General features: G+C 35.1%; 1 protein-coding gene across 1 annotated transcript in view; it reads left to right on the top strand.

The window, feature by feature from the left end:
- LOC112610708 (phosphatidylinositol 3,4,5-trisphosphate 3-phosphatase TPTE2-like) overlaps positions 1-11,847 on the top strand; it is an 83,362-nt gene extending 71,515 nt beyond the window's left edge. The window contains exons 17-20 of the mRNA XM_025364101.1: positions 750-810; positions 1,622-1,703; positions 1,807-1,895; positions 11,825-11,847. Of these exons, the coding sequence (XP_025219886.1) occupies positions 750-810; positions 1,622-1,703; positions 1,807-1,895; positions 11,825-11,847 (255 nt within the window). The remainder of the gene's footprint in view (positions 1-749; positions 811-1,621; positions 1,704-1,806; positions 1,896-11,824) is intronic.
- The last annotated feature ends 1,041 nt before the right edge of the window (positions 11,848-12,888 follow it).

The raw sequence follows: 12,888 nt of genomic DNA, 5'->3' as shown, positions 1-12,888 counted from the left end.
TATGTGTATGTGTATATGTTTCAGAAAGATATATTTCCTGAAAATATTGTTGGATTCATGTAGTTATATTAACTATATTTCAAATAATAACTACTATTTGTTTTTCATTGGAAAGGTTATACATATATATATATACACAAACACACACACACACACTTACTGGTACATATATATCTTCATTAAAAAACTAAGAGAATAGGTGAGCCAAAAAAGTCTCCATATAGTTACCAGTTATTTATAAATTGATAAAATATGTTTGTCTTTTTCTATCATGCATATACACACAATCGTACTGTAATACTTTTTGCATTTATTTGCTTACATAGTGCTTAGGTAGAATGTAATATTCAAATCACTATCTAAAAGACATACCTATTCAGAATGAAATTTAAATAAAAACCAATATGAATTAGATTTAAATCAGAATCACATTAACTGTGAATTAATGGTTTGGAACAAATTTACTTAAAGTTCGTTAACCATCTAATGTACTTTTCTGATAGCTTTAAACAGTGTGTATTTACAATAGAGGCTAAACTGAGTAGTCAAACACATATTTGTGGACTATTTGAAAAACCACAGTGGATTAGAACTTGAAATTGGCATACCCTTGTATTCCCTGAGTCTCCCCTAGAAGATGCTAGTGAGAGACAAAGTAATAGAAAGTAATAACCATTTTAGGTTCCTCCTAGGAAATGGCTTATGTTGGTGCCATGCAAATATGTAAAATATGTGTTTCTCTGTTTTAGGAAGTTGTACAGTTTCTAGACAAGAAACATCCAAACCACTATCGAGTCTACAATCTATGCAGTATGTACATTACTCTGTATATTGCTACTGTAGATAGAAAACAGATTACTGATTGTAAGAAGATGATTTTGTTTTTTACATTGCATTTAATCATAAGTATTTGGTGCTGGTGCGGAAGGAATTTAGAAATGCCCATCTTGGACTGGCCCCATTTGGTAGAAGGAGTTAGCCCAGGAGCACAGAGTACCCTTATGAAGGAGGCAGCTCTGGCAGGACTAATGAGGCTGGAGTGGAGGCAAACCATTTTAGGGAAGATCTGGCGATACTAGGTTTAGGAAAATTTGTCTGTTTTTCCTGCCAGATTGTGTTACGAAGACATAGACAATTTAACAAATGAGTCCCCTGACCCATTAGCAGTGGGTTATGATGAGAGCAGGGCCGCAGATGGGAAAAAAGCAAAACAACTCTTTAGAAAATCGGTCGCAACCCAGCTTACCACTCTGTCTTAATTTTTTTCTCTACCTGTATACTCAATAGACTGGGGGCAATCATTTTGGCCAGCTACATTTGCCTATTGCGTGGTTTCTAACTACCCTGCAATAATATAATGAATAGTCTGCTAGAAAGTTAAAAATTACACCTATTAAACTAAAATAAGTTGAGTTTAGGTGACGTGAGATGGATAATCCGCTACTGTCCTTATGTTTTTGAGACCCTTAAGTTTATTTTATTTAGAGCAGCAGGAGCAACTTGGAAAGCTGTTTTTGAAATGGATAGGGAATTTCTAATAAGATATTTTATATGATTTGTAACTTCATCATTTACTGTGTTATTATGTAGAGAGATATGACATACATGTTATTTATTTTAGGTGAAAGAGCTTATGATCCTAAGCACTTCCATAATAGGGTCAGTAGAATCATGATTGATGATCACAATGTCCCCACTCTATGGTAAGTTTTATGCTACGTTGACTATCAGAAGGGGGCTAAATATATTGGGCTTGATTTTTTGAAAATATTTTAATTCAACTAAAAATCCTAAACTTGAAATCAGGGAGATGGTAGCATTCTCCAAGGAAGTAGAGGAGTGGCTGGCTCAAGATCCTGAAAACATCATAGTGATTCACTGTAAAGGAGGCAAAGGTAATAACGTTTTTCTTTTTATTCCTCCCATTGTAAAGACATGTAAATACATGGAAAGCACAAGAACAAGATATGTGTTGCTATTAAGTATTAGTAATTGTTAGCATTTAAAAATATTAGCTCTAAGACTGAAAGAAGGGAAGGAGAAAGGAAAGAGGAGAGGAACAAGAGTAGGAGATAGGGAGAGGATAAGGAAGGGAAGGAAAAAAGAACTAAGGAGGGTTGAGCATATTTTCCCTTGTTTTTCTACTATTTGGATATCTTTATTTTTCATTTGCCAATTTATATCTCTCAAAATACAAAGTCTTTAAGTTTGGAGTGTCAGAGTACTTTTATTTAAGGCTGCTATTTTTATTTTTAAATTAACAAATAAAAAGTATATTTATGGCATACAACATGATGTTTTGATATATGTAAACATTGTAAAATGGCTAAATCAACCCAATTAACATATGCATTACTCCACATAGTTTTTACTTTTTTGTGGTGAGAACATTTAAATTGCACTCTCTGAGTAATTTTCAAGTCTATATTATTATTAACTATGGTCAGCATCTTGTACAATAAATTTCCTGAACTTGTTCTTCCTGTCTAACTGAAATTTTGCATCCTTTAACTGACATCTCCACAATCCCTCCTTTTTGTTCCCCCCAGCCCCTGGTAACCACCATTCTACTCTCTGCTTCTATGAATTTGACTTTTTTAGAGTCCACAAATAAGTGAGACATCCAATATTTGTCTTTCTATGCCTGGCTCCTTTCGCTTAACATAACGGTCTCCAGTTTCATCCTTATTATCTCAAGTGGTAGGATATCCTCTAAGGCTGAATAGTATGTTCTTATTTATATATAGCAGATACTCTTTATCCGTTCATCCAGACATTTAGATTGACTCCATAGCTTGGCTATTATGAATAAGGCTGCAGTGAACATGGGAGTGCAGATTTCATTTCCTTTGGATATATACCCAGAAGTGGAATCTCCAAATCATATGGTAGTTCTATTTTTAGTTTTTTGAGGAATCCCCATGCTGTTTTCCATAATAACTACTAATTTACACTCACACCAACAGTGTACAAGAGGGTTCTCTTTTCTCTACATCCTCACCAACTCTTCTTTTGTCTTTTTGTTAGTCACCATCCTAACAGGTATGAGGATATCTCTTTGTGGTTTTAATTTGCTTTTCCTGATGATTAATGATGTTGAGCATTTTTTTCGTATACCTCTTGGCCATTCATATGTCTTCTTTTGAGAAATATCTTTTCAGGTTGCTTGCCCATTTTTTAGGCAAGTAACTTGTTCTCTTGCTATTGTGTTGTTTGAGTTCCTTTTTTAAAAAAAAATATTACCCTGTTCTCGAATATATGCTTTGCAGGTATTTTCTCCCATTCTGTAGGTTGTCTCTTTATAATTGTTTCCTTTACTGTGCAAAAGCTTTTCAGTTTGATACAATGTCATTTGTCTGTTTTTTCTTTTTTTGCCTATGCTTTTCAGTCATATCCAAAAAATTTTGGCCCAGACCCATGTCAAGAAGCTTTTCCCCTATGTTTTCTTCTAGTAGTTTTCCAATTTCAAGTTTCACAGTTAAGTCTTTACTTTGAGTTGATTTTTGTATACTGGGTGAGATAGGGTGCCAATTTTCACTCCACTGGTATTGTACACTCGAAGTGTTCCATATCTTCCCCAATACTTGCAATTCTGAGTATTTTTATTTTTAGCCATTGGGTGTTTGTGTGATGGCATATTATGGTGGTGTTCATTTGCATTTCTGTAATTACTAATAAGATTGGGGAAGTTTTCTTAAGATTATTAAGTATTTGGATGTCCTTTTTTGTAAAGTAACTATTAAATTTTCTTACCCATTTTTCTCCTGGATTATTTGTCTTTTTTCTGTTGATTTGCAGTTTTTTATGTATTCTGATTTCCATTCTGTTATTGGTCATATATGTATTTCAAGAAACCTTTTCTGTTCTGTGATTNGTGTTTAAGTTCCTTGTGGATCCTCGATATTAGCCATTTGTCAGATGGGAAGATTGCAAAAATTTTCTCCCATTCTGTAGGTTGCCTGTTTACTCTGATGATAGTTTCTTTCGCTGTACAGAAGCTCTTTAGTTTAAGTAGATCCTATTTGTCAATTTTCGCTTTTGTTGCCACTGGTTTTTATGTTATAGTCATGAAGTCCTTGTCCATGCCTATGTCCTGAATGGTATTGCCTAGGTTTTCTTCTAGGGTTTTTGTGGTTTTAGATCTTACATTTAAGTCTGTAATCCATCTTGAGTTAATTTTTGTATAAGGTGTAAGGAAAGGGTCCAGTTTCAGTTTCCTGCATATGGCTAGCCAGTTCTCCCAACACCATTTAATAAATAGGGAATCCTTTCCCCATTGCTTGTTTTTGTCAGGTTTGTCAAAGAGCAGATGGTTGTAGATGTGTGGCCTGGTTTCTGAGCCCTCTGTTCTGTTCCATCATTCTATATATCTATTTTGGTACCAGTACCATGTTGTTTTGGTTACTGTAGCATTGTAGTATAGATTGAAGTCAGGTAGCCTGATGCCTCCAGCTTTTTTCTTTTTGCTTAGGATTGTTTTTGCTCTACGGGCTCTTTTTTGGTTCCATATGAAATTTAAAGTAGTTTTTTCTAATTCTGTGAAGAAAGTCAATGGTAGTTTGATGAGGACAGCATTAAATCTCTAAATTACTTTGGACAGTATGGCCACTTTCATGATATTGATTTTTCCTATGCATGATGATGGAATGTTCTTCCATTTGTTTATGATGTCTCTTATTTCCTTGGACAGTGGTTTGTAGTTCTCCTTGAAGAGGTCCTTCACATCCCTTGTAAGTTGTACTCCTAGGCATTTTATTCTCTTGGTAAGAATTGTGAATGAGAGTTCACTCATGATTTGACTCTCTGTTATTTGTGTAGAGGAATGTTTGTGATTTCGCACATTGATTTTGTATCTTGAGACATTGCAGAAGTTTGCTTATCAGCTGAAGTAGATTTTGGGCTGAGACAATGGGGTTTTCTAAATATACAATCATGTCATCTGCAAACAGAGACAATTAACTTCCTCTCTTCCTATTTGAATACCCTTTGTTTCTTTCTCTTGCGTGATTGCCCTGGCTAGAACTTTCAATACTATGTTGAATAGGAGTGGTGAGAGAGGGCATACTTGTCTTGTGATGGTTTTCAAAGGGAATTTTTCTAGCTTTTGCCAATTTAGTATGATGTAGCTGCAGGTTTGTCATAAGCAACTCGTATTATTTTGAGAAAGTTTCCATCAATACCTAGTTTATCAAGAGTTTTTAGCATAAAGCAGTGTTTAATTTTATCAAAGGCCTTTTCTGTATCTATTGAGATAATCATTTGGTTTTTGTCATTGGTACTGTTTAAGTGATGGACTACGTTTATTTATTTGTGTATCTTAAACCAGCCTTGCATCCTGTGGATGAAGCCGATTTGTTCATGGTTGATAAGTTTTTTGATGGGCTGCTGGATTCGGTTCGCCAATATTTTATTGATGATTTTTGCATCAATGTTCATCAGGGATATTGGCCTGAAATTTTCTTTTTCTGAACAGAAGAGTCCCTCTGTTTCCATTGTTTGGAATAGTTTCAGAAGGAATGGTAGCAGATCCTCTTTGTACCTGTGGTAGACCTCAGCTATGAATCTGTCTGGTCCTGGGGTTTTTTTGGTTGGTAGGCTATTAGTTACGGACTCAATTTCAGAACTTGTTATTTGTCTATTCGGGGATTCGACTTCTTCCTAGTTGAGTCTTGGGAAGATGTATGTGTCCAGGAATTTATCTGTTTCTTCAAGATTTTCTGGTTTATTTGCATAGAGGTGTTTATGGTATTTGCTGATGGTAGTTTGTATGTCTGTGGAATCGTCTGTGGGATCAGTGGTGATATCCCCTTTATCATTTTTTATTGTATCTATTTGATTCTTCTCTCTTTTCTTCTTTATTAGTATTGCTAGTGGTCTATGTATTCTGTTAATGTTTTCAAAAACCCAGTTCCTGGATTCATTGATTTTTTTGAAGGGTACTTCATGTCTCTATCTCCTTCAGGTCTGCTCTGATCTTAGTCATTTCTTGTCTTCTGTTAGATTTTGAATTTGTTTGCTATTGCTTCTCCTGTTCTTTTAATTGTGATGTTAGGGTGTTGAATTTAGATCATTCCTGTGTTTTCCTGTGGGCATTTAGTACTATAAATTTCCCTCTAAATACTCCTGTAGCTGTTTCTCAGAGATTCTGGTACATTGTGTCTTTGTTATCATTGGTTTCAAAGACATTCTTTATTTCTACCTTTATTTTGTTGTTTACCCAGTAGTCATTCACGGACAAGTTGTTTAGTTTCCATGTAGTTATGTGGTTTTGAGTGAGTTTCTTAATCCTGAGTTCTAATTTGATTGTACTGTGGTCTGAGAGACTGTTTTTTATGATTTCCGGTCTTTTGCATTTGCTGAGGAGTGTTTTATCTCTAATTATGTGGTCAGTTTTAGAATAAGTGCACTATGGTGCTGAGAAAAATGTATATTCTGTTGACTTGGGGTGGAGAGTTCTGTAGATGTCTATTAGGTCCACTTGGTCCAGACCTGAGTTCAAGTACTGAATATCCTTGTTAATTTTCTGGCATTCCAGGTGTCACTGGGGTATGAAAAATAACTTCTACAGCTAGCTTGGTGTCTGCCCAAACAGCTGCCCAGTTTTTTGTTCTTACAACCTAAGACCCTGGTGGCATAGGCAACCAAGGAAATCTCCTGGTCTGCGGGTTGTGAAGATTGTGAAAAAAGTGTAGTATCTGATCTGGAGTGCATCATTTCTCACAGCACATTCTCTCAAGGTTTCCCTTGGCTAGGGGAAACAGTTCCACAATTTCTTGTGCTTCCCAGGTGAGACAATGCCCCACCCTGCTTCAGCTCACCCTCCGTGGGCTTCACCCACTGTCTAACTAGTTCCAATGAGAAGAGCCAGGTACCTCAGTTGGAAATGCAGAAATCACCTGCCTTCTCCGTTGGTCTCTCTGGTAGCTGCCAACCAGAGCTGTTCCTATTCGGCCATTTTGCCTGTCACCTGCTCTGCCTTTTTTTAATTAACAAATAAAATTTGTGTATATTTTAGGTTTACTAATTGATGTCTTGACATACCTATACATTATAAAATGATTGCTGCAATCAAGCTAATTAAAATATCCAACACCACATATAGTTACCATTTGTTTCCTTGTTTCCTTCCTTCCTTCCTTCCTTCCGTCCTTCCTTCCTTCCTTCCTTCCTTCCTTCCTTCCTTCCTTCCTCTTTTCTCTTTTGTTTGTGAAAACACTTAAGATATTCCTTCCCAGCAAGCTTCAAGTAGACTGCACGGTATTGTTAACTGTAGTTATCATATTGTACCTTAGCTCTCCAGAACATATTCACCTTGCTTAAGTAAATACTCCATGCAACATGTTCTGACCAACATGTTCCCGTTTTTCCCCTTTTCCCAGATGCTGGAAATCACTATTTTACTTTCTGCTTCCATAGATTTTAGTTATTTAAATTCTACTTATAAGTGAGATCATGCAATATTTGGCTTTTGTACCAGTCTTATTTCACTGAGTATAATGCCCTTCTGGTTTATCCATGTTTTCCAAACAGCAGGATTTCCTTCTTTTTTAAAAGCTATTCCATTGTATTTACATTTTTCTCTATACATTAATTTATTTATGAACATGCATTTTACTATCTTGCCTACTCTATTAATACTGCCTTAATAACAATGTGCAATGTTCTATTGCACATTGAAGTGCAAATATTGATGTCATTTCCTTTTGATATACACCCTGTAGTGGGATTGCTGAATAATATAGTAGTTTTATTTTTAATTTTTTGAGGAACCTCCTTGTTTTCTGTAATGTCTGTACCAATTTACATTCCCACTAACAGAGTACAAAGGTTCCCCTTTTTTTTCCCCATATCCTCACTTATACTTGTTATCTTTTGTCTTTTTGATTATAGGCATTCTAAAGGATGTGATGTGATAACTAATAATAGCTTGGATCTGCTATTGGAAAACCATTAAGAATAGCAATAACCACTAAAATTTGTTAAAGTATGTACTATATAAAAATTTTCCTGATGATTCATGATGTTGAGCACCTTTTCATATATCTGTTGCCTATTTTATGTCTTCTTTTGAGAAATCTCTACCCAGGTTCTTTGTCCATTATTTAATAGGGTTATTAAAATTTTGGCCTTCAAGTTGTTTGAGTTTCTTATATATTTTGGATATTAGCCCTTTATCAGAATTGTTGTTTGCAAATATTTTCTCCCATTCCGTAGGTTAACTTTTCACTCTGTTGATTATTTCCATCACTGTGCAGAAGGTTTTTATTCCGATGCAAACCTCACTTGACTATTTTTGCTTTTGCTTTTGTTGCCTGTGCTTTTGAGATTATAAGCAAAGAATCATTGCCCAGACCAATGTCAAGAAGCTCTTTCCCCATGATTTCTTCCTATAGTTATTTGGCTTCAGGTGTTAACACTTAAGTCTTTAATCCACTTTTTTTGCATTAGGACACAATTTCATTCTTCTGCATGTGAGTATCCAGTTTTCCCAATACCATTTACTGAAGAGATTATTTTTGCCCTATTGTGTATTTTTGGCACTGTTTTCTGAAAATCAGTTGACAGTATTTATTTCTGTACTCCCTATCCTATTGCATTGTTCTATATGTATATTTTTATGCCAGTATCACACTGTTTTGATTACAATAGCTTTAAAATCCACTTTGGAATCAGGATGTGTCATGCCTACAGCTTTATTCTTCTTGCTTGAGATTTCTTTGGTTACTTAGGATTTTGTGGTTCTATATGTATTTTGAGATTTGTTTTCTATTTCTCTAATGAATCCCATCAGGATTTTGATAGGGATTACACTGAATCTGTAAATTATTTTGGGTAGTACAGACATTTCAACAATAAGTCTAATAATAATTTCAATAATCCAGGAACACAGATATAGTTCTATTTATCTGTGTCTTCTTTGATTTCTTTCATCAATATTTTATAATTTTTACCATACAAGGCTTTCACCTCTTTAAGTTTATTCCTAAGTCTGTCTTTTTCTTTCACTGCAATTTTAAATAGGACTATTCTCTTAATTTTCTTAATTTTCTTTTTGGATGGCTTACTGTTTGTACAAAGAAACATTAATTATTTTACGTTAATTTTTGTGTCCTGCAACTTTACTGAATTTGTTTATTTGTTCTAATAGTCTCTTTATTGTTGAGTCTTTAGGGTTTTCTGCATATATGTTTATGTGATTTGCAAGTAGAGATAATTTTACTTTTTCCTTTCTGAAGTGGATGCATTTTATGTCTTTTTATTGCCTAAGTTTTCTGAGTAGGAATTTTTAGTACTATGTCGAATTGAAGTGGTAAAGGTGGGCACTCTTGCCTTGTACCACCTTAATATAAAAGTTAAAAGACAAAACTATTAAAAATAGCAATAACCACAAAAAAATTGTTAATGTGTGTGCCATATATAAAGAACTAAACTCAGACTATAAGAATGTAAAGCTAGGGAGGACAGTAAAATTGTAAAGTTTTTGTATGCTATGAAGCCAACTTAAAATAAAGTTTTAACAAAAGGATATTTTTTGCAAGCAATGAGGTAATCATTGATTTTCTAGAACATAACTACCATGACTAGTGAAACTAGACTGTATGTGTATGTTTCCATATGCATTATAGCAGTATGCTATGTAATTCATATGGCATACCCAGAAAACTGCATTAAGACACAGAAACTTTAAGTCAGGGTTAAGCTTCTTTCAGGTGGGCACGCAAAGAGATTACATTGAGTTATATAGACAATTCAATTGTTTCTTCATGTTCAGTTGGCTGTTAAGCCCAAATAAACCTATCTTTGAATAAACATTTAGTCTAACTAGAGCAAAACCCTAGAATTTCACCAGTCTTTGCTCACATATAAGCCTAATAAAGACTCCATCACAGGAGATTTTTCTATTAGAAAATTTATTGAGTAGTTATTCTCTGGTGTGCAGATTCTATTAGTGCTTGCCTTAAGAAACCCCATCTCTGCCTGCTGTCATCTATATAGGAAAGAAAAAATCAACCATCCTCGATAAACGGAGTCAGGCAGACAACAGGAGGAGACTCTCAGAAAGGAGGCACGGGGTGGCAGCATAAAATGACACATAAAGGCCACTATCGCAGTCTGAGGAAGACTAGTCTATAGTCTAATAGGCAAAGTCGATTTCTAGCAGGCGCTGGATTTGAAGAGTGGCCTGTAGGAGTTTGAGATTTCACAGATGCATGATTCTGGCTGACGCAAAGGTCCAGGTTGCAATCTTTGAGAGGGAGTGGCTTAAACAGAATGAAAGTGAAAATCATTAGAAATCAAATGGTCAAATAATTCTGCTTCCTTTAAAAATGTCAGAAATTGGGATGGGGGCTAAATCTATGAACCAGGCCTCCAAATTCTTCCTAAATACAGAAGAGTGACCCAGAAACCGAATATCATATAGAGGTGGGCAGACAGTTGGTATTACAGCTAGATGCCCTGGGCTTCAGTACATTTTTGTTTAACAATGAAACAGTAATCATTTGAAAATACACAGCATAGATGGGTCTAGGTTCAGAATAGGAAAAAAACACTAGGAAAAAAATAGCATCTCCTCCTTTCCAGGACATCTTTTTCCTCTTGGTAGTTTAGAACATGGTAGGATGATAAAAATGTGTGAAGAACTTGTTCAAGGTAACGTTTAATTCCACTGGGCACAATCTAAGGGGTGAGAAGAAAGATGAACCCAGAGGTGAGGATGAGTGCAGAGGTGGAGGAGCGGAGCCACAGAAATCACCAGAGAGGCCTGACTTTGAGATTGGACCCAGTGATTCCCAAGAGGAGAGGAACGGAAGGAATTTACTAGCCTAGGAAAGGTTTCCTAAATTTGATATAAATATCATTTTAATGCTAGAATTGACTGAAAGTCTCAGGTGTTATCAGAGTCTGGTCTATCCAAGACCTTCCCCTTTGAAGCATAATAAATGGCCTATAGCATCCAGAAAGATTTTTGGCAAGCCCTGTATTCCAGCTTGGTGAGCTGTGATCCAGGTGTGGGGTGAGGTCCTAAGCAGGGTTTACAAAGTCCTTCACCATTTATCTGAATCTCCTACTATTTTTTTCTGGCATGAGTAAATTTCCCACAACACTCCCATCTCCAGAACCAGGTTCCAAATGGGCACAATTTATGTGTCCTCTCCAACTCTACCTGGAGAGTTCTCAATCCAATTCAAGGCTCAACTGAAATGACAACTCCTCTGTGAAATCTTATCCAACTGCTCCTTCCCTCCCCAGGCTTCATCAAACTCCTCTTACAGGTCAGAAAGTTCACAGAGCACTTCAAACACACTGAAGGTGGCATGGGGACACTGAATTAGACAAAATTACACAGAATTGATGTGCCCTGAGCCCCCAGAAAACATGGCTCATGTCCATTCTAAGGCAGAAAGCGTTAGCAAAGTCTCATTATAAACCCAAACATAAGCATATGTACCTGGCAAATGAGAGCCAGCAAAATGTAATGATAAAAACTCCAGACCCAGATTTCTTGGCCTGAAATCTTGTTCTACCAGGGATTTACTTGATGGCTTTGAGAAACTTATGTTACTTCCAGGTCCTTCTTTGTAAAAAGAGGATGATGCTAAAGGTATTTAAAACGTGTAAGTGTTATGAAAATTAAATCAATAAACTAACATAAAGCAGTTGGAGGTGCCCCACACTCATGGATAACGTGCAGTAACAGATGGGTGTTATTTTAATTAAGACAACTTTTAAAATCTTTATTCTAATTGAAAATTGATATTAAAGTTGTTCACATAATTTTTTATTTTTGTTCTTTTTTTTACTTTATACTTTTTCTTTTCAGAGAATACAAGTAACAAAAAGTAAACTAAAGAATATTAATAGGAAACATTTCAGTTTGTCCTAAGTCTCATATAGCTAATGCTTATTTTCAAATTATGATTTGATATATTTATATTTACACATATATATTAAATGATTATCATATGAACATACGATAATGATTTAAAAATAATTTTATTTCATTATTAAATAAAATAACCTTAATTGTTTAATAGTTTATGTCATTGTATTCTATCCATATTTTTAAAAAGAGATTTCTGTAATTTTAAATAGATGAGGCAAAAATGGGAGTATGCTTAGACAGTATATTTTTAAAAACTTGTACTTTTTCTTATCAGTTCTTGTTCGTACAAGTCTGTATGTTATTACAGACAGGGATTCCTTACTTTCACTTCTTATTTGAATCATGTGGGAATGTAAATATTGGTAGTTTTTCAGATGAAACTGCAAAGTGAAAATGTATTCTGTGTTTTAGTGGGGCTTTACCCTGCTCTTAAAATAAACCAGCAAGTGGGAGATTTTCAGACTTGAGGTCTGTTTATTAGTTAACAGGCTGCTTAAGACAGCATTTGTTCTAAGCATTTGCCAAATTTCTAAGCAGTTAGAAATCTTACTAACTCAACCCTAGCCAATCCATCACAGCTTCACAAAGGAGGCGATGAAAAGCATGCCTGTCTCTTGCTCTTAAAATTGAAATCAGCCTGATTGGATTGCACAGAGAGTCCTCGGCAGTCAGCCCTGATTGCCTTCAAAGGATTCATATACATAGAAAAAAATCCAAAGCTACAAAGACTTGAGAATCTGGCACAAATAATGTCATCTTCTACTTGAAGCTTTTTAAAAAATCTGCTATTCCAGAAGTTTCCAAACAAACTGTTTTAATATTATATTTATTTGCTCAACTTGTTTATTTGTCATTTAATAGCTACAAGTGGCTCTAAATACGAGTATTCAAATTTAAGTCTATTATCTTTACATAACTTTTGAAATATATCTTGTTTAGGCAAGTAAAGGAAATAAATAATGTTCTTGAAATTCTGCTGTACTCACTGACCATTTACAGTA

Source organism: Theropithecus gelada, chromosome 17 (genome assembly GCF_003255815.1).
Source record: "Theropithecus gelada isolate Dixy chromosome 17, Tgel_1.0, whole genome shotgun sequence".
Lineage (NCBI taxonomy): Eukaryota > Metazoa > Chordata > Mammalia > Primates > Cercopithecidae > Theropithecus > Theropithecus gelada.
Note: the sequence above shows the minus strand (reverse complement) of the source record. Positions and strands in the feature narration are given on the sequence as shown.